Consider the following 21,710-nt stretch of genomic DNA (forward strand, 5'->3'; position numbering starts at 1 on the left):
GACATGTGTATCTAATGTGCCAGCATCCTTCTGGGTGAGGGACCCGGGGATCCTGTGAGGTGTAACATGTGTATCTAATGTGCCAGCATCCTTCTGGGTGAGGGACCCGGGGATCCTGTGAGGTGTAACATGTGTATCTAATGTGCCAGCATCCTTCTGGGTGAGGGACCCGGGGATCCTGTGAGGTGTAACATGTGTATCTAATGTGCAAGCATCCTTCTGGATGAGGGACCCGGGGATCCTGTGAGGTGTAACATGTGTATCTAATGTGCCAGCATCCTTCTGGATGAGGGACCCAGGGATCCTGTGAGGTGTAACATGTGTATCTAATGTGCAAGCATCCTTCTGGATGAGGGACCCGGGGATCCTGTGAGGTGCGACATGTGTATCTAATGTGCCAGCATCCTTCTGGGTGAGGGACCCGGGGATCCTGTGAGGTGTAACATGTGTATAAAATGTGCCAGCATCCTTCTGGGTGAGGGACCCGGGGATCCTGTGAGGTGTAATATGTGTTTCTAATGTGCAAGCATCCTTCTGGATGAGGGGTCCGGGGATCCTGTGAGGTGTAACATGTGTATCTAATGTGCCAGCATCCTTCTGGATGAGGGGCCCGGGATCCTGTGAGGTGTAACATGTGTATCTAATGTGCAAGCATCCTTCTGGATGAGGGACCCGGGGATCCTGTGAGGTGTAACATGTGTATCTAATGTGCAAGCATCATTCTAGATGAGGGACCCAGGGATCCTGTGAGGTGTAACATGTGTATAAAATGTGCCAGCATCCTTCTGGGTGAGGGACCCGGGGATCCTGTGAGGTGTAACATGTGTATAAAATGTGCCAGCATCCTTCTGGGTGAGGGACCCGGGGATCCTGTGAGGTGTAACATGTGTATCTAATGTGCAAGCATCCTTCTGGATGAGGGACCCGGGGATCCTGTGAGGTGTAACATGTGTATCTAATGTGCCAGCATCCTTCTGGATGAGAGACCCGGGGATCCTGTGAGGTGTAACATGTGTATCTAATGTGCAAGCATCCTTCTGGATGAGGGACCCGGGGATCCTGTGAGGTGTGACATGTGTATCTAATGTGCCAGCATCCTTCTGGATGAGGGACCCGGGGATCCTGTGAGGTGTAACATGTGTATCTAATGTGCAAGCATCCTTCTGGATGAGGGACCCGGGGATCCTGTGAGGTGTAACATGTGTATCTAATGTGCCAGCATCCTTCTGGATGAGGGACCCGGGGATCCTGTGAGGTGTAACATGTGTTTCTAATGTGCCAGCATACTTCTGGATGAGGGACCCGGGGATCCTGTGAGGTGTAACATGTGTATCTAATGTGCAAGCATCCTTCTGGATGAGGGACCCGGGGATCCTGTGAGGTGTAACATGTGTATCTAATGTGCCAGCATCCTTCTGGATGAGGGACCCGGGGATCCTGTGAGGTGTGACATGTGTATCTAATGTGCAAGCATCCTTCTGGATGAGGGACCCGGGGATCCTGTGAGGTGTGACATGTGTATCTAATGTGCAAGCATCCTTCTGGATGAGGGGCCCGGGATCCTGTGAGGTGTAACATGTGTATCTAATGTGCAAGCATCCTTCTGGATGAGGGACCCGGGGATCCTGTGAGGTGTAACATGTGTATCTAATGTGCCAGCATCCTTCTGGATGAGGGACCCGGGGATCCTGTGAGGTGTAACATGTGTATCTAATGTGCCAGCATCCTTCTGGATGAGGGACCCGGGGATCCTGTGAGGTGTAACATGTGTATCTAATGTGCCAGCATCCTTCTGGATGAGGGACCCGGGGATCCTGTGAGGTGTGACATGTGTATCTAATGTGCCAGCATCCTTCTGGATGAGGGACCCGGGGATCCTGTGAGGTGTAACATGTGTTTCTAATGTGCCAGCATCCTTCTGGATGAGGGGCCCGGGATCCTGTGAGGTGTAACATGTGTATCTAATGTGCAAGCATCCTTCTGGATGAGGGACCCGGGGATCCTGTGAGGTGTAACATGTGTATCTAATGTGCCAGCATCCTTCTGGATGAGGGACCCGGGGATCCTGTGAGGTGTAACATGTGTATCTAATGTGCCAGCATCCTTCTGGATGAGGGGCCCGGGATCCTGTGAGGTGTAACATGTGTTTCTAATGTACAAGCATCCTTTTGGATTAGAGACCAAGAGGTTGTGTTATTCTGTATGGGCAAGGCTCTAGACTTAAGACGTCATTCATGTGAGGGTTGAGACCTCTGTTCAGGATTTGGGGTGCTCGCAATGACATTTTGCTGAACAGTGCAGATTTTTATGGACAAAAGATATTGGTTTAGTAGATAAATTGCGCTGATGCTTCATTGCGATTGGCGGTTGTTTTGCTTCCCTTAAGGTTGTTTAGGGCATTGTGGAGCTCTTTTGAGGTGTTAAATGCTGATGGAAGTATCATGTTTTGGTTACATGGACTTGGTTTATGTGGAGGGTAAGTTTTTAATATTGCCTTCGCCTGAGGAAATCATTGGCTATGCCATTTTCTGTCCAGTCTTGTAAGGACTTTTGTAACGTGAAGCTGACTTTATTTGATTGACAGTTGGCTTTGCTGCATTTTACGGTCGTGTGTGGAGCAACGGTATCCAGGTTTCGGGTGAGTCTCTGGAAGTAACTATGATTGAGTGCTACACTGGTGATATCAAGGGCTTATGCAGTTAAGTGTGGCTCGAATGTCTGAGTGTGCAACTTGTTTGTGGTGTAGGGGAGCAAAGAGAAGACATTTCATCCAGTGTGTGTCCAGCACTACACAATAGGATGACATCATAGAAAGATAAATGTGGTGACCGCTAGAGAACGGATAGCATCCAAGCGTTCGAATGAATGATACTTGACTCCCAAGGTTCCTTCTTAACCCGAGGGTCTGCACCCACACCTTGTCTTTAAGTGAAAGCTATCACTGGGATGAGTCTGTGGATAGTGAGAGAACATGTGATGTGTTCCTACGAGCACTGAGTGTGCCTCCTGATCTGGCCAGGGCCGCACCGCAGCCGCGATTACTGATATGACATGGCTTATCCACAAGCGGCCAGAATGTGTTCATGCAAAATGCTGCCCATTAGGCTGAGCAGCTGTGACGCAAATCCCTGCTTGAGGTCTAGCCACACCCAGTGATGCATATAAGCAAAGCATTATATATGAAAGTGAGACTAAGTCTCTGAGACTGAGAACCAAAGGAAAAGTAAAAAGGGATAGCAGTTACCAGGACGTGACTGATTACGTATGGTGGATCGTTCCACCACATACGAGGATTGTCACATGTTCATGGAAAAGAGAATTGAATAGGTAGAAGTGTTACCCCTCAAACCCCTCAAACCCCTTTGTGCAGAGAAGGATATGTAAAACGCCTAATTGAAACCTCAGAGGGGTTTGAAGGGTGGGCTGGCAGTGCGGTTGGAGCCTCTCCTTGGGCTGCACAAAACCATTTCATTCAAAATGCATGGCAGCGAGGTGAGAGTACCAATGTGCAGTAGTACCTGGAGCGTTCCAAATGCCGAATGGCATTACCACAGTAAATGATCTCAGGCATACATAATAGGAAAGAGTCAAAGAATGTGGCGCAAAACTAATTTATTCTCAGTTCAATAAAGTAGGGAAATCTGGCAAACTAACAGATTGTAGCTCACACTCTCTTAAATGCATTTCAGTTATACAAAAGGTAGGTAATATACCCCATTATACGTCAGCTATGATGTCATCCTACATGGCAAACAATAAAACCTACTGGGTGTAGGGATTGGTTAGGGGAAATATATATAGCTATAATCCATATAAGTGTTAGTATCATCATTGGTGGCCCCTTATCTGGTAGGCACGCCTCGGCCTACCTTTAACTAGGTACAATACAGATACCAGCATAACAACAGCAGCGGATCGGCTTCTGCAACAACATATGGTCCACCATTACTAAGCCCCTCATGATTGGTTAGCACTCTCTCAACAACCTTGGACACATGGCTCGTTAGCAGCACATAAGCAACGAACCCCAGGTGCAAGGGAACGTCAGACAACTCCCTTTCTTAGCTGATTAGCCTACCATCTCTCATTAGTTAGGCCCTAAGCCAAGGCTTCTTCTTTGTAGTTGACCATGCTGCATGTTCTCCTCCTCAGAACCTTAAAGGGAGTGAAGGTACATTGCCGTCTTCGTCTGGAGCTTCATGAATAGGCCTTGTCTTCTGGTTTTACACCACGTGTGAAGAGACCATGATTTCGTCCATTCTGTCCTTCTTTTAATGCTATTTGATCCAATTATATCAGGTGCTATTACTCCTCTTGGCCTCTGGAGACTTAGTTGCTCCGTCCTGCATGCACTTTCTGCATCTTTGATTACCTTAAAATACCTTTACATCGAGCGGAGCGAGGCAGAGTGTGGAAGAGTGTTTTTCTGCAGTGGACTGATCGTACCTGTGTTCCCTGTATTGAGTCTGCTTTCTACTTTCATTACTGCAGGTGGGAGTTCCCTTGAAATACCTTTACATCGAGCGGAGTGAAGCAGAGTGTGGCAGAGAGTTTTTCTGCAGTGGACTGACCGTACCTGTGTTCCCTGTATTGAGTCTGCTTTCTACTTTCATTACTGCAGGTGGGAGTTCCCTTGAAATACCTTTACATCGAGCGGAGTGAAGCAGAGTGTGGCAGAGAGTTTTTGTGCAGTGGACTGATGTTAGGCAGAATTATATGCAGTAGCCTTTGGGAACACCACACACAATTAAGACTACAGGTGACAGTACAATTTCACCTTTGGTAAAAGCCTGTACTACACAGTTAGAGTGGTAGCAGTAGCGTAGCAGCCAGACTTATCTCAAGAGTAATTGAGCAGTATCAAATAGTTACACAAAGGACAGCAATTAGTATGATTCAGGCAAACACTGACTCAAGGTTTTCAAGTAAAAGAATATACATTTATTTCACTCTCCAGTTGTATAACAGTACACTATTATAAGCAGTTTAAAAATCACACTCTTAATACACCACACCACTCCCAATAAGTTCCAGACAAGTTAAGCTCACAAATTGAAGTGGGAGCAAAATGGCACTCTAGCAATTTAAAAGGGAGGCAAAGACAAAGTTAATAGAAATGGAACCACACCAACAAGTAAGTACTCAGGGCATTGAGCAATAGGAACTACAGTGATAGAATCAGGTAGAAAAGGCTTAGGGCCAAAGTCAATGGGCTTCATTACGGCTTTGGCGGTAGCCATGCCGCTACTGGTCGCATGGCTGCCACCAAAACCGGGTCCGGGTTCCCTGAATGGGGAATTACCGGGCCATTCCGAGTTTGGAGGGCCCGGTAATTCCCCCTAGAGGGAACCCGGGCCCGGACCTTCCCGATTCCCATTTGAGCCCACATAGGGCTCAATGGGAATAGGTGCAGGCAGCTAACAACGGGCCGATTACGACCGACCCGTTGTTAGCTCCCTGGTCCCCTCGCGGGACCCGGTAAGGATGCCTGGTTTCACCAGGCATCCTTACCGGGTCCCGCGAGGTGACCTCATAATTTTTGCGGAATGGGTTGAACGGGTCCACCCACATTAGCGGAGCCCGTTAACCCATTCCGCAAATCTTGTAATGAGGCCCCATGGGTCAAAAGTCTTTTGCTCAAGATCACACAGTTCAGGGTAGTTCGTGGTAAAGTTCGTGCCACGGATTCCGGACGAGATTGGTTGGCAGAAAAGTTAGTTCAAAGAGAAGGGAAGGACAAGCCCTCGGTTTGGAGAACGATTTCAAACACTTTCACCGTGGCTGAACGAAATGAACAACCGGATTTGCACAGTACCTTTAAATGGAGAAGAAGCTGTAGCTGAGGTGGATGTCCCTGGTAGTTCCTGCAGGCTCACGGTTCCTGAAGCGACTGTCGGACTGACATGAAGTAGGAAGACTGGAGGGTCCTGCACTACCCAGGGAAGAAACCAGCAGCAGAGCAAAGCAACAAATAAAAGGTGTGCTCCTTAAAACCCAAGCAGGGTCTGACCTTCCTGGCTATCGGCCCACTGTAGCTCTGTACAGCGAATTCGACCAGAGGAGGGGTCCTGGCTTGCAGTTTGGGCAAACTGGTTGGTCCCACCAGCTGTCGTGGGATTCTGAAGATTCGGACCTGCAGCAGGGCTTCACCGGGCGGTTCAGTCGTTGTAGGGGTCCTCTTCCATCAGCTCCTCATTGGTTCTTTCGTTCCAGTGGCGACTCTGCCTTTCCAGTCCCAGAGACCTGCTTTTTATACAGTTTTCCCCAATTCATACAGCCTGGCTGTCAATCACAGAGCAGGGTGGCTGTCCTGGCAAGGACAGTCACCCAGCCAATCAAACAGGAGTGTGACTTGGGTTACCAAGGGAACCCATGGCAGGGGTCCTAAGACCCCTCCCTCACATCCTGCCTACCCGGACTTTCAGGCGCCTTAAGGAGGACTTCTGTGCAGAAGCCCGCGAAAAGACGGAGAACAAGGGGACCAAACCTGGTTTGGCATGCAGAGTGAAACACGAAAAAGACATTTACAAAAAGAAATGGTGAATAAACCCAGCCAGAACCGTAATAAAATATATATGGTCAAGCGGGTTTATGCTTGAGGCTAATATAATAGCCTAAAACAATACGATGGTTATTTAAGATAACCGCAGTATAAAAAATAGGGTAGTTACCACTGCCACCAGCCAAGTCTACGTGTAAAGGGAGCGAAACAATGCTCCAAGAGACACAGACAAAAAGGGATAAGAATTAACCCTTTCCAATACTCCATGTAAGATGGGGTGTATTGGGTCTGTGGTTTAAAGTGACTAAAATAAAGTTAATGGCAACTTTACCTTTTCTGGGGGACAGTAGTCAGTCCCAGGAAATGGAGTCAGGGGGAAGTATCAAAGACAACCCTGTGTCACTGCACTGAAGGTGCTGTGTAACACACATGTAAAACATGAGGCCATGGAGTAGGTGAGGCTCCAGTGCTCAAGATCACACAAAAAGTGTAAACACACACAGCAAAACACATATAAGAGTGGGAAAAAGGCTCACACTCTTACCGGGTGAAAAAAATAAACCCTAGAAATCCAGCAAAGCTGCTAAGGGACTCATTAGATAAGGGAAATCAGCCATTTATGAGAATTCTCCATAACAACTGAGCATACCTGTGTTCCCTGTATTGAGTCTGCTTTATACTTTCATTACTGCAGGTCGGAGTTCCTTTGAAATACATTTACACCGAGCGGAGCGAGGCGGAGTGTGGCAGAGTGTTTTTGTGCAGTACATTGAGCATACCTGTGTTCCCCATATTGAGTCTGATTTCTACTCTCAATACTGCAAGTGAGAGTTCCCTTAAAATACCTTTACACCGAGCGGAGCGAGGCGGAGTGTGGCAGAGTGTTTTTTTGCAGTGGACTGAGCATACCTGTGTCCCCTGTATTGAGTTTGCTTTCTACTTTCATTACTGCAGGTGGGAGATCCCTTACAAATACCTTTACACCGAGCGGAGTGAGGCAGAGTGTGGAAGAGTGTTTCTGTGCAGTGGACTGAGCATACCTGTGTTCCCTGTATTGAGTCTGCTTTCTACTTTCATTACTGCCGGTGGGAGTTCCCTTGAAATACCTTTACACCGAGCAGAGCGATACAGAGTGTGGCTGAGTCTTTTTGTGCAGTAGAGTGAGCATACCTGTGTTGCCTGTATTGAGTCTGCTTTCTATTTCATTACTGCATGTGGGAGTTCCCTTGAAATACCTTTACACCGAGCAGAGCGATACAGAGTGTGGCTGAGTCTGTTTGTGCAGTAGAGTGAGCATACCTGTGTTGCCTGTATTGAGTCTGCTTTCTACTTTCATTACTGCAGATGGGAGTTCCCTTGAATACCTTAACACTGAGCAGAATATAATATTCGAGCAACATATCCAATGCTGTAGTAAGAAATGGCTAGACTGGCTGCACCCAAATTACAGTCTAGCCAGGCAATTACACTTAGCAGGACTGCTTTATCAGAAATGCCCAGTTAGGGAAAGGGTGTCCAGTTAAAGGCTTGAAAGCAAAAGGGTCGAATGCAAAAGGGTCTAGTGCATTCGATCGAAAACCAAAGGATCGAAAAAAAAATTGAAAAATATATATATATTTTTTGCTCTAGTGTAGCTTTAAAAGGTTTTTTTTTACCCCAAAAACTGGGGTTTGGGGAGGGACCCCCCAAAAAAAACGAAAAAAAAAAACATTTGATCCTTTTTTTCCGTCGAATTGACTCGACCCTTTCGTCATTCAACCCTTTTTTTCGAGCCTTTGACCTATAACCAAGGAAAGTCATACCAAACTGAAGAATGACTAGACTGTCTGCACCAAAATGCCTCCATGTACCTCTACCTCATCCCAGTACCTGTGTATGAGGCAGAGTGCCTCATACACAAGTACTGCCTCATACACAAGTACTGGGATGAGGAAGAATAGGGCTAGGTGTAAAGAAGATTACCATTAATTAATCAAGGCATTAAACACAAGTAGTGGTGCAACAGCATTGAGCTGACTGGCCCTCAGCACTCCTCCTACACTGTGAAATTTTGCACTATGTTGACTCGACCTGGCTGACCTACAGAGCAGTTGCCGGACAGAACAGGACATAAATGTTAAACGGCACCTGGGTTTCACTGGTAACAAGGGCCCAGTAATTACTAACGTAAAGCATATCACTGTTAGTACCTACATTCAAATGCCAAACTTTTTAGGCAATGTTAATCGTGTTGTGGGTTTAGTACTTGCATGCCAGGGAGTGATTGGAAGGGTAGAGAGGGAACAGGAGACCGCTCATTCTCACAGCCGTCCATAAGTGGGTGCTTTCAGACTTAAAGGAGAGAGTTTACTGTGTGTAACATTGAATCTGAACTAATAGACTAATAGTCTCATTAAAATGTGCAAAGAAGTTAGATGCCCCCACACAAATAAGCTTCTCCCTCCCCCACTAACCGTGAAGTTATCGCCTCTCCCAACATTTGAAGGGTTAGCCCCCCTAAATGTAGGTTTTGTTGTGCCCCTGAACACAAGTACACACACCATTCACCATGTACACAAACCCAGCCATACATACATTTAAGTGTGCACTCTTTCACCATAAAGTCACACCCAGGCACCCACCCTTACATTTATGTGTGCACCCTTTCACCATGCACTCACACATGCAGCCACCCATACATTTAAGTGTGCACCCTTTCACTGTACACGCACAGACGCACACCCAGCCACCCATACATTTAAGTGTGCACCCTTTCACTGTACACGCACAGACGCACACCCAGCCACCCATTCATTTGTGTGCATCCTTTAGCCACACACTCACACAGGCAACCACCTATACATTTAAGTGTGCACCCTTTCACCATGCACTCACACATGCAGCCACCCATACATTTAAGTGTGCACCCTTTCAACATAGACCCACACAGGCACACGGCGTGGGGTTGAGGGATAGCCTATTACTTAAAAAATAAATGGTTTCTTTTTGAAGTCATAGGGCTCCCATCACCAGATGGCATGGAGGCCTCCAGCCTAGGGTCTTCCATGTCATGGAGTGGGGCAAGGACTCCGACTTCAAAAAGAAAGTTTCTTTTTATAGTCACTCTGCATTCATAATGAAATGATTTCTGTTACAGAAATTATTTCTTTATGAATGCAGAGTGAATTAAAAAAGATTTTTTTTTGTTAATTTATTTTTTTGAGAAAAAGATTGTTTTGCATTTGTTTTACTCCAAGTGGTGCCCCCTCCCAGGACATGTGCTGGCGGGGCCCCCAGCACCACAGTGGCTGCAGGGGCCCCAGTTACGCCAGTGTGTTAAGTATGAGAAGCTTTAACCGGCAGGTGCAGAGGAGCCCATCAAAATGGTACTTTAACCACAGCATTTGACAAATTGAAGGCACAAAAATTCAGAACCTAAACTCGCTCCAATAGCCGACAGGTAAGTCCTGCAGAAAAACATGTTAAAACCCGTAGCAGCCAATTCTGAGATGAAAGAAAGAAAGGTATTGATAGATGAAGAAAGAGGGCTGATAGCCTTGACTAGGCACCAGTGGCACAAACAAAGCCATTCACTTTTATACTGCACCGCCTCGATGGTTATGCTCCATGTGTATGGTATGCAGATTGTCCAGGTGAGCTAACGACTTGATCTCAGAAACCAGGCCGCCTAGCTCATCGATTGTGGGGAGGGGCCCCACACCCGAGCGTTGTTCTGTTGGGAGGAGTTTCCGGATCTCCAGCAGATGAGTTGGAGGATGGACTGATAGGCTGGTCAGGTCCGGGAACCAGAAGCTGGCTGGCCACCATGGTGCTATACACATCAATACACAATTCTTCGCTTCTCTCAGCTTCAGACGCGTGCAATTAATTAGAGGCAGCTGTGGAAAAGCTAGCGCGTTTAGATTGTTCCAGGATATTTCTAGGGCGTCTCCCAGAGAGCCCTGCCCCTGACCCTCTCTCACGGCATACACGGGGAGCTTCATGTTGCTGTGTGTTGCAAATAGTTCTATTGGAGGAGTTTCCCATTCAAAAATCTGAATCTTTGTTGTTCAGCGCCCATTCGGGATTCGCCGTTTCCAAGCAACTCTGGGAGTCTGTCGCTGAATTCTGTTGACCCGGATGCCCTAACAAGAAACATACTCACCGAACATCTTCCCTGAGGTAAGACCGAGCAACATGATGAAACACATCCTCCCACCTGACGTGTCTTCTCTCGAGGGCCCAGACTGCAAGCGACTCACAGTAGAAGCAGGAACTCCAGCAGTTCCTTCAATTCAATTCAATTCAATTCAATTCAGTGTTCAGGTCCAAAACACTCAAGACAAAGGATACGAGAGTCTGCCACCGCCTACTGATGCATACATGACACACACGATGCAAAGACCTTCGCTTCGGCATAGGCGGAGGAAAAGAATCAACCGCAGGAACCAGGCATGAAGTTTAATTGAAGGACAAAAAGAAGAGTCAAGAAATAAATGTCCCACATGTGTCAACACATGTCTGATTCCGACCGCGTGTAGAATAGGACTGAAGGGTGAGGCACGGGGCAGGGCGCAGGAAGGAAGGGCTGAAGCCGCACGAATGCTGCCCTTGAGTAAAATAAAAAAAGGACAACATTTTTTGGTGCTACAAAGAAGTGCTGCGGTCCTACGGGATATCTCGTAAGTATGGTAGAAAGGGGACAGGACGTAGGAGTAAAACTTGTATAAGCAGGAGATATGATGCAGTTGACAAAATACCCAAAGCACAGGGATGGTCACAAGGAAGTGTATTGTTGAAACATAAATGTATCTTACTGCCTAAGGTATTATTTCCATTATTTAAAATTCTATGAAAACCCTGCCAAATCTGGGTGTGAGGGCCACATTTCTCAGTATGGGGATACTCTGCCAGTTTCTCTGTCCATTTCCCTACAGCTGTAAATAAATATGTCTGTCTCCGCTACCAGTGCCATCTTATGCAGAGTTTGGAATTTCTTTGCAGTTGTGACAGTTTTGGTGCCGTCTGCCCTTCGATCATCATGCCCAGCTGAGAGGGAAACAGGAGTTGCAGGCTGCTCCCCCTCAAACCCCTGTGTGCACAAGAGGACAGGGATGGCCTTAATTGAAACCTTTGAGGGATTTCCATGGAGGGCCACTTGTGTGGTTCAAGTCTCTACTTGGGCTGCACAATACCATTTCAATTTTAATTGATGGCTGTGATATAGACCCAGAATGGGGGTGCAGAGGGTAAAGGCTAGAATGAGCAATGGGGTTTAAGATTAAAACACAGATCAGTGAACAGGTTGTATAACAATATCAAGAAAGAAAAGTTGGAATGGGCCTGGGGGCGGGGCCACCAGCTTGCATGGATCAGATGGCAAACCGTAAAATCTGGCCTTTCTAGGAAAGCTCTCAAATAAGGGAATGAGCGGTAAGTGCAACAAGTCTAGTATAAATATGGTGTCAATATGACAGGTGGTGAGTGTGGAATATATTCTTCCAGCCTTCATGTCATGCGCCCGTTCTTCCATTGCGTCTGGAACAGCTGGAGACGGGTCCGCCATTAGTTACTCCACCACATCCTCTGTCGTTCTCTGGGCAGCGGTCTAGTTCTTTTCCATCATGGCCGCTGCCGGGTGATTTAGCCCGCATTCACCCAACGGTGGCCGCCTTGCAACTTCGCTGGGATTCTTCTCTCTGAGTTGTCACGCTGTGCATTTCCCTTGGCTTTGGTAAGCCCTCTGTTCTTGTCCCTCTTGGACCCGCTACTGTCTCTCCTTTCTGTTTCTCCCACGTTGGGTCTCGCCCCGTTCGTGCGCTCCATTAGCGCTTCCTGTTCCGTCTCCCCGCATCTCCTTCTCACTTCCTCTCCTCCTTTCAGCACCCTCCGGGGCCTCAGACTTCCATTTCCTCTGCGGTTGTTCCACCTGCCGGCTACCTCTACGATACCACACGGACCCCTTATCTCTGGCCCGGATCTCCTTCACTTCGCTCCAAGGACACGGAAACGAAAAAGTCATCTCTGCTGGACAACCCAACAGCCTCACGTAACACCTGGGGTTTTTTGCCTGTCTTAAGCTTTTTCCCCTCCTGGCTACTGTGGGACCGGGGCCATTGGTCTTCTGGTTCACCCAACGACCAGAGTGGCATCGACCTGCGGTAGGCCATATCTCTACAAAAAGCCATCAGTGTTCAAGCATCAAAGAAGAAAGAAGCTTCCTGCGGAGGAGACCTATAGTTCAGGTGAGGACCTGGATGCAAGCTCAGCCCACAGCAGTGACTCTGATAGTTTGCAACGCCCGCCCACTCCCAGCATGGCGACAGCAAAGCAGGTGCAGGAACTTGTTGCTGCTGTGCCGTCCCTCACCATGGAGGTACAGAACTTGAAAGTGGAAAACACTGTATTACGTCAACTAGTCTCAACCCGTAACCCTCATACTACAGACCTTCCACCCAGGGCACTCTAATCAGGGAAGTTTGATGGGTCCCCAAAACGACAACAAGTATTCATCAAAGCATCTGAGGTGCATTTTGCCTTCCGTCCCACCTTGTACGCCTCCGATTTAAGCAGAATAGGCTTCATGATTTCCATCTTAGTTGGCAATGCCCTGGCATGGGCCACCCCATTGGTTACGGACAACGATACCATACTCAGGGACTTTGGGTCTATTGTGGATAAATTGCGGCAGGCTTTTGAAAGACCCAAGACACGTACACGGCCTGTGAAGAATTACTCGATGTCCAACAAGGTCAGATGTGTCCTACATAACGCAATTGAAACGCTTGGTAACGGAAGCTTGGTGGCCTGAGCAAGCCCAGTTTTCTATCTTTCGCCGTGGTCTCAAGGAAGACCTGAAGAATGAGTTGGCCAGGATCACTCGCCCTTCCTCATTTTGAGAGCTTCTTTCAACTTTTCTACAGAACCGAATACCGTCTATGAGAACGAAGAAACGAAAAGAGAAAGCACTGCGATTCTTCATGATCTCTGGCACCCCTGTTAGCCCTGCCTCCGGCATCTGGAACCACAGCTGCTGCAGAGGAACCCATGCAGATTGGGACCACAAAAGCTCCTCTCACCCCAGAGGAAAGGAAACGCCAGAGGGACTCAGGATTGTGCATGTACTGCGGGGTATCGTCACACTTACTGAGGAATTGCCCTGAAGTGGAACCCCCGCTGTCGGGAAACGGGCGGCCTCGGACCTAGGTGGGACTAAGGTCCGAGGTATTCCCAGAAGTCCCGATGTTGCTTTGGCTGTTTCACCTTCGCACATAACCGAAGATTCGCGGCTCATGGTGGTCGCATTACATCTGTCAGGGAGAGAAAAGAAAGTGGACACTCAAGCTCTCATCGACTGTGGCACTGCAGGAAACTTCATTGACACCTTGTGGGCATTTAAAGTGGGCATTCACCGGATACCTAAAGAAGAAGACCAAAAAGTTGAAGGAGTGGACGGCACGCCCTTAAGCTTTGGTCCTATCACTCACTCGACTGAGACACTCCAAGTAACCATTCAACAGCATGTGGAGGACATGACCTTCGACAGCATCAGAGCAGCACATTTCCCGGTAATCCAGGGTATCGCCTGGATACGGAAGCACAATGCGCCGATCGATTGGAACCAGAACACGCCCAGTTTTCACTCCATTTATTGCAAAGACCTGCTTACACCAGCAGTTCTATGCCTCCGACCACCTTGCAGGTTGTGGATACCGACACCCGCACAGTGCACTTCATCCTGACTGAGGTTAAGGAATACGACAGTGTCTTTGAGGAGAAAGAGGTACATGACTTACTACCACACCGGACCGAAGACTGTGTCATTGACCTGGTCCCAGGAGCACTGGTACCATTCGGTCGTATGTTCTCATTGTCACTCAGGGAAAAGGAGGCCCTCCGTCACTACCTTGACGCTAACCTCGAAAATTGACATATTCAGCCCACGGGAGCTTCCCTGTTCTTTATTGCCAAGAAAGACTCCTCCGAGCTATGCCCTTGCATAGATTACCGGGGCCTGAATCGTATCACCGTGAGGGACAGGTATCCAATGCCTCTCATCTCAGATATCATCGAGGCAGTACAAAGGGCTATGGTCTTTTCCAAGTTAGATCTTTGGAACGCTTACCACCTGCTCCGCATACGCGAAGGGGATGAGTGGAAGACTGCCTTCAGAACCCCCTACGGTCACCATGAGTATCGGGTTATGCCTTTTGGCCTGGTCAACGCCCCAGCGGTTTACCAGAGATCCATGGATCGCACATTCTCGGACCTCTTATACCAATCAATCATCGTTTATCTAGATGATATCCTGGTCTATTCTGACTCCTCACAAGATCCATCCATGCATCTGCGTGTTGTTCTACAACGGTTACAGGACAATAACCTTCTGGTGAAACTGAGCAAATGTTTGTTCCATGAGTCTTTGGTCCCGTTTCTGAGATTCATCTTGTCCAAGGAAGGGATTAAAATGGACCAGATGAAAGTAACTGCAATACTCAGTTGGCCAACCCCGCTTCTGTAAAGGATGTACAGAGCTTCCTAGGGTTCTCAAATTTTTATAGAAAATTAATTGCCAACTGCTCCAACACAGTTCTCCCCATCACAATTCTCTTGAAGAAAGATAAGATGCCTTTTCGATGGACTTCTGCAGCAGAAGCGGCCTTTCAATGTCTGAAGGATAAGTTCAGTTCCACTCCGATACTCCGCCAACTGGATCAAGCCAAGGAGTTCATCGTGGAAGCAGATGCCTCAGCAAATGCTGTCAGTGATGTTCTTCTCTAGGAACATGATGAAATCGATCACCCAGTGGAATATCTGACAAAAACCCTTACCGGCAGCCAAAGCAATTACACGGTAATCGAGAGAGAGCTCCTCGCTATGAAACTGGCCTGCGAGGAGTGGAGGCATCTTCTACAGGTGGGCGCAAAGCCTTTCGTTATCAGAACTGACCATAGGAACCTTAAGGCTCTTCAAAACATGGAATGCGTGTTACGCTCACCTGGTATCCACGGCGACACCACCCAGCCGGGCTGCTCGCTGGCATACTTCTCAGTGGTTGCCAGATGTGGTCTGCGGGGAAGATTCCGCCTGAAAATACAGGATGGCTGTGTTCAAGACTGGCGGATCAGGCTAAGTATCCTCCCTCCACCCTGTATGATTTCAGCCCCTCTGGGCCCTCTCCTCACCTTGTTGTAGAATTAGGCTTGCTCTCCGTGCTGCCTTCTTTGCAGGGCGCGTTTTCATTCATGGACGTGTGCAGTCCAGTTACTTCACTGACGCCGGCCCGTTTGATGTCTTTCCGGTAGGTCATATTGCTGTTTTTTTTGTATCGTTGTTATTCCTGCATGCCTTTCTTTGTTTAGTAATGTCTCTTTTCTCCCTTAGATATACTGAGCTTCAGCGTGGCGAACTGACTTTGTGAACCTCGACGGTCAATGATGGCGCGTAATTAGCGCTATGATGCGGTAAGTATGCGCAGCGCTGCAATGTCTTGTCTTTGCTAACCTGTTTTCCTTCTTTTCTTGTAGGTCGCGGTGTTCTCCCAGCGCATGTGGAATTTCCAGAGCGATGCCAGGCGAGAGGCGACCAACCAGGTAAGCCTTTTGAGCAGTTTGTTGTTTTACAAAGTGTCTAATGCCTTCTTTAGTGTTGTCTTTACCTTCCTCTTTTAGGTCTTTCGATTCGGGAGGCGTGCAGATCCAAGGAAGCTGTTCACAGGAGCTGCGAGCGGATACAGATGAAGATTGCAGTTAAAATGCTGCTCCTAACAGTGTTCCTCCTGTCTCCCTGCAGGTTCTGCTTCTTCGAGGCTCGTGGGTATAGCTGGACACGGTGAGCATCACGTTGCAGACTGAAAAGTAACGCAAAGCATGTTGTCTTGTTCGGGTGTGGTTTAAATAGCCCCAACAAAGTAGTCCAGGTAAAATAGTCCCTAGGCCACCACAACCAAAACACTATACCGCATAGCTTGGTTCCCAGGAGCCAAGCTATGTGGATGCCTCCATGCTGGCTGAAAGCATCAACAAAGTAGTTCCCTGAACACATGTCTTTCACGGTGTATGAGCCTTGTGCCATAGGCACCAGGACTGGCCCCAAGAGGGCTTTTGAAGTCGATATCAGGCCTTAGAGACCCGAGTCCTGATCCCACCTGGCCAATAGGCTTGCCAGTGGGGATTCGGGACGAGGGTCGTGACAGCACTCCCCCCGAAGGCCCCTCCCACAGTGTTCCTTCTGTCTGGCCCAGGTTTAGTTGGGAAGTTCTGATGAAACTTCCTGATTAGACGTGGTGCGTGGATGTTCACACTGGGTTCCCAGGATCTATCTTGGGGTACCAATCCCTTCCAATTGACGAGATAATATAACTTGGACCTAGAGTATTTAGAGTCCAGGATATCTCTGACTTTGAATTCTGGTTCTCCGTCAATAAGTATGGGCTTTGGCGGTGTCCCAATCCGTGTACAGGGTTGCATTGGTTTTAAGAGGGACACATGAAATACCGGGTGGATTTGTAGATTAGGTGGTAAATCCAGTTTGACGGCTGCCAGGTTGATAATTGCCTTGATGGTATAGGGTCCTAAGTATCGGGGATGAAAGGTCCGGGTTCCCTTGATGGACACAAATTTAGCAGCTAACCAAACTTTGTCTCATACTTGATAGTCAGGGGCTTTCTTTCAGTGTTGGTAAGCGAATTTCTTTTGTTTTTCTATGGCATGAATATGATGTTCCTTCGTCTTTTTGAAAGTGATAGTTGTGTGAAGAGTCTTTACCGCTGGCATTACCAAGCTGGCTGGAAGGTCTAGTTCAGAGGTACGTGGATGTCTGCCATAAAGGGTATAGAAGGGCGTTTGTCCTGTGCTTGAATGCAAGGAATTGTTATATGCATATTCGGCTATCCATAGTAAGTCTTTCCAATTCCTTTGTTCGTGGTGCAGCATGCACCGTAAATATTGCTCAAGCGTCTGATTGGTCCTCTCGGTTTGGCCGTCCGTTTGGGGATGGTGACTGGTAGATAACCGGACGTCAATCTGCGCCATAGCACAACATTTTCTCCTGAAGTTGGATACCAACTGGCTGCCTCGATCAGAGACCAGAACTGATGGGAAGCCATGTAGCTTAACAATACCCTCCAGGAACACTTTTGCTAAAGTGGATGCGCCTGGGAGGCCTTTGAGAGGAATAAAGTGTGCCATCTTTGAGAATAAGTCCATGACTACAAGAATGGTGTTGAACCCTTGACTGGGAGGTAGGTCAGTGATGAAGTTGAGGGAAAGAGTGTGCCATGGAGCGGGAGAAATGTCCAATGGTTGTAGGAGACCAGATGGTTTTTGTTTTTGTGATTTATTTTGTGCGCAGACACCGCAGGACTGAATATACTGGATGATGTCCTTACGCCAGGTAGGCCACCAAAAGTTTTGTTTCACATTAGCTATGGTTTTGGCGATCCCAGGGTGCCCTTCGATCAGTGAATCATGATAACCTGAAATAATATGTTGGTGTAATTCCTTCTTGGGTACATATAGACGATCCCTAAAAAAGGGTAAGTGGTCCTTAATGGAATATTGTTCTCCTTGAGTTTGCCATGCCAGGAAAGCATCAGGATTCATTGTCCGTTGAATTTCTTTTCGTATATCTGCTTGTGTTAAGGCTGTCATGATACCCAAGAGTTTGTCTTCAGGTATAATGGGTACTGGGTCTGGAGTTGTGTATACCATTTCATCAATGCCCATACGAGATAAGGCATCAGCCTTTCCATTCCTGACCAATGTGATTACATAATCATATTCGGTGAAGAAAAGGGCCCACCGCAATTGGCGCGAGCACTGGGCCTTGGCTGTTTTGAGATATTGCAGGTTTCGGTGGTCCGTGATGACTGTAATGGTGTGTCTGGCCCCCAGAAGGTAGTGCCGCCAGGCTTTAAAGGCGGATTTGATAGCCAGGAGTTCTTTGTCAGTGATGGCATAATTAGTCTCTGGAGGTGAGAACTTTTTTGACCAGATGGCCACAGGATGTAGTTGGCCGGCTTCTGGGTCTCTCTGTGAAAGGACAGCCCTCATTGCTATACTGGAAGCATCAGTTTCAATGACCTAAGGGAGATCTGGACGAGGATGTCGCAGGATTGGGGTGGATGTAAACCGTCATTTAAGTTGCTGAAAAGCTTTTTCTGTTTCTTCAATCCAAGCAAACCTTTTATTGTTTTTTCGTAATAGTACAGTGATCGGGTGCACAACCTGAGAGAGTGCACGTCCATTCTGATGCCTCCTGGAGTAAGGATAAAACCAAGAAACTCTACTTCGGTGATGTGGAAAAAGCATTTTTTTAAGCTTTGCATATAAGCAATGTTGACGGAGCTTGGTGAGGACTGAACGAACGTGCCTGATATGATCTTGTTTCGAGGCTGAGTACACTAAGATGACGTCTATGTACACTAAGGCGCAAACGTCAATTTATTCTCTCAAGACGTCATTCGTGAAGTATTGAAACGCCGTAGGAGCATTGCATAACCCGAAGGGCATGAATTAATATTCATACAAGCCGTATTTAGTACGGAAAGTGGTTTTCCACTCATCACTGCTTCTGACTCGGACCAGGTGGTACGCTCCTCGAAGATCCAATTTGGTATAAATCTGGGCATCTTTGACTTGGTCTAGCATCTCAGGGATAGGTGGCAAGGGGTAGCAGTTCTTCACGGTGATCTGGTTTAATGCGCGGCAGTCAATACAGGTCCTCAAGTCCCCTTCCTTCTTCGGTACGAAGAACAAAGGGCTGGCTGCTGGGGACTTCGATGGGTGGATAAATCCGTTTGCAAGGTACTGGTCTAAATAGGATTTCAAATGAAGGTTTTCTGGTTCTGTGAGAGCGTAGATCCTGCCGCAAGGGATTTCTGCACCAGGAACAAGGTCGATCTGACAGCCATAGGACCTGTGTGGCGGCAATGTGTTTTCTTGGTCCTTTCGGAATACATCCTGGAAATCGTGGTATTCACTTGGCAAGGTATTAGTTACTCCCAGGGTTGCTACTGTCGCTCCGGGAGTCATGGGGATACATATGTCGGGTTTCTGCTCTTGGTAATAGCAGGTAGGGGAGCAGTCGCCGGGGAAGGTTAATTTCCGTGCCCGCCAGTCTATCAAAGGGTTGTGAGCACCTAACCATGGCATCCCTAGTATTAGCTGGAACTGAGGTGCCTTGATGAGATCGAACAAAATAGACTCCCGATGTCCATCCTGGCACAGCAAGGTTAACCCGGCTGTGCACTGCTTTACTGGTCCGGGAGCGATTTCTGTCCCATCCACGGTGGTTACCTTGTCCATGGTCGGCTTGGAACATAAAAGAAGCCCCATCTCTGCTGCCAGTTCTTGATCAATATAATTTCCAACTGCTCCACTGTCGGTGTATGCTTCAACGGCATGCATCCTTGACGACCGTTGGTGGTTAATTAAGATCACTGGTATTGCAAAGTGCGAGGTCAGCAACTCTTTCTTCTCACTCGACAAACTGACCTCTACGTTTGCCGAGCTTGGACGTTTTCTGATTCCTTAACTTCATCCTTTTCTGTGGCCCCGACTATTCTCCTTGGGGGTTTTACTGGGTAGTCCTTCAGGAAATGTCCTGGTTTCCCACAATACAAACAAAGCTGTTTTTGTCTTCTTTTATCACGCTCTTGTTTTGTTAATGGAGGTTGTATCCCTCCGATCTGCATGGGTTCTACTGCGTTTTCTGACACACGTGATGTGTTGTCCCTTGGTCGAACATACCCGGCCCGAGGGTCCGTTTTAGACTGGTCTGCTCTTCGGTCCTGCAACCAGTGGTCTAGCTGCAAGACCAAATTTATGAATTCGGTACAGTCTCTGGGGTGATCAACCACCTGGGCTAAGACGTCCTTTAATTCGCCTTGTAAGCCTCGATGGAATAACGTGGTGCTTTTGTTTTCTGGCCACCTAGCTTCAGCAACCAGTCTATTGAAGGTAGCAATGTACGTTAACAAGTCCTGATTCCCCTGTCGGAGGGATAAGAGTTCGTTGTCTGCTGCATGTTCCTGGGCATGGCGAGCAAAAAGCTTTTCCATTTCTCTCTGGAACCCCCCAAAGTCATGTAACAGAGGATCATCATGGGTCACCAACAGCACCGACTAACCCGCTGCACTACCACTCAGGTATGACAAGACAAAAGCTACCCGAGCTTGGTCGTTTGGAAATGCTCCAGGCCTACAAAGAAAGTGAAGGCAACACTGATTTATGAATGCTGCATACTTCCGTGGGTCGCCTGAGAACCTTTTTAGTGATGCCGGGGAACTGTTCCAGGTAACGTGATCTGTACTTGAGTGGAGGTAGTGGATGGCAAGGTGGGTTTTTACATCAGTGGGTTGCTCCCAGGCAGAGGTGTCTGTCCTGCCTGTGATTGCAAGAACTGCCTACCGATCGCCTCAGTCTGATCCTTGGTCACTACTAGGGCTCTCTGGAGAGCATTAGTCTCTTGTCAGGCAGAATGAACCTCGGCACGAAGTTCCCTTAACAATCGGGCCAATTGGTCCATTTCCAATGTCTCCATGGCGCCCAGGTGGATTAATTATGGTAGGCTTTGCATTCTGTTACGCTCACCTGGTATCCACGGGGACGCCACCCAGCCGGGCTGCTCGCTGGTATACTTCTCAGTGGTTCCCAGATGTGGTCTGCGGGGAAGATTCTGCCTGAAAATACAGGAGGGCTGTGTTCAAGACTGGCCGATCTGGGAAAGTATCCTCCCTCCACCCTGTATGATTTCAGCCCCTCTGGGCCCTCTCCTCACCTTGTTGTAGAATTAGGCGTGCTCTCCATCCTGCCTTCTTTGCAGGGGCGCGTTGTCTTTCATGTGCATGTGCAGTCCAGTTACTTCACTGACGCCGGCCCGTTTGATGTCTTTCAGGTAGGCTGTTTTTTCGTATAATTGTTATTCCTGCATGCCTTTCTTTGTTTAGTAATGTCTCTTTTCTCCCTTAGATAGGCGGAGCTTCAGCTTGGCAAACTGTCTTTGTTGAGCCTCGACCGGCGCGTAATGAGCACTATGATGCGGTAAGTAAACGCTATACGCAACGCTGCGGTGTCTTGCCTTTGCTAACCTGTTTTCCTTCTTTTCTGGTAGGTCTCGGTGTTCTCCCAACGCGTGTGGAATTTCCGGAGCGATTCCAGCGGAAAGGCGACCAGCCAGGTAAGCCTTTTGAGCAGTTTGTTGTTTTACAAAGTCTTTAATGCCTTCT

At 47.9% G+C, this 21,710-nt stretch overlaps 1 protein-coding gene across 1 annotated transcript in view; it reads right to left on the minus strand.

Annotated features, from left to right (window-relative positions):
- Positions 1–13,075, minus strand: part of LOC138504890 (taste receptor type 2 member 40-like) — an 83,493-nt gene extending 70,418 nt beyond the window's left edge. The window contains exon 1 of the mRNA XM_069625297.1: positions 13,031–13,075. Within this exon, the coding sequence (XP_069481398.1) occupies positions 13,031–13,075 (45 nt within the window). The remainder of the gene's footprint in view (positions 1–13,030) is intronic.
- Positions 13,076–21,710: the final 8,635 nt, after the last annotated feature.

This window comes from Ambystoma mexicanum, chromosome 11 (assembly GCF_040938575.1).
Source record: "Ambystoma mexicanum isolate Mex_15411 chromosome 11, UKY_AmexF1_1, whole genome shotgun sequence".
In the NCBI taxonomy this organism is placed as follows: domain Eukaryota; kingdom Metazoa; phylum Chordata; class Amphibia; order Caudata; family Ambystomatidae; genus Ambystoma; species Ambystoma mexicanum.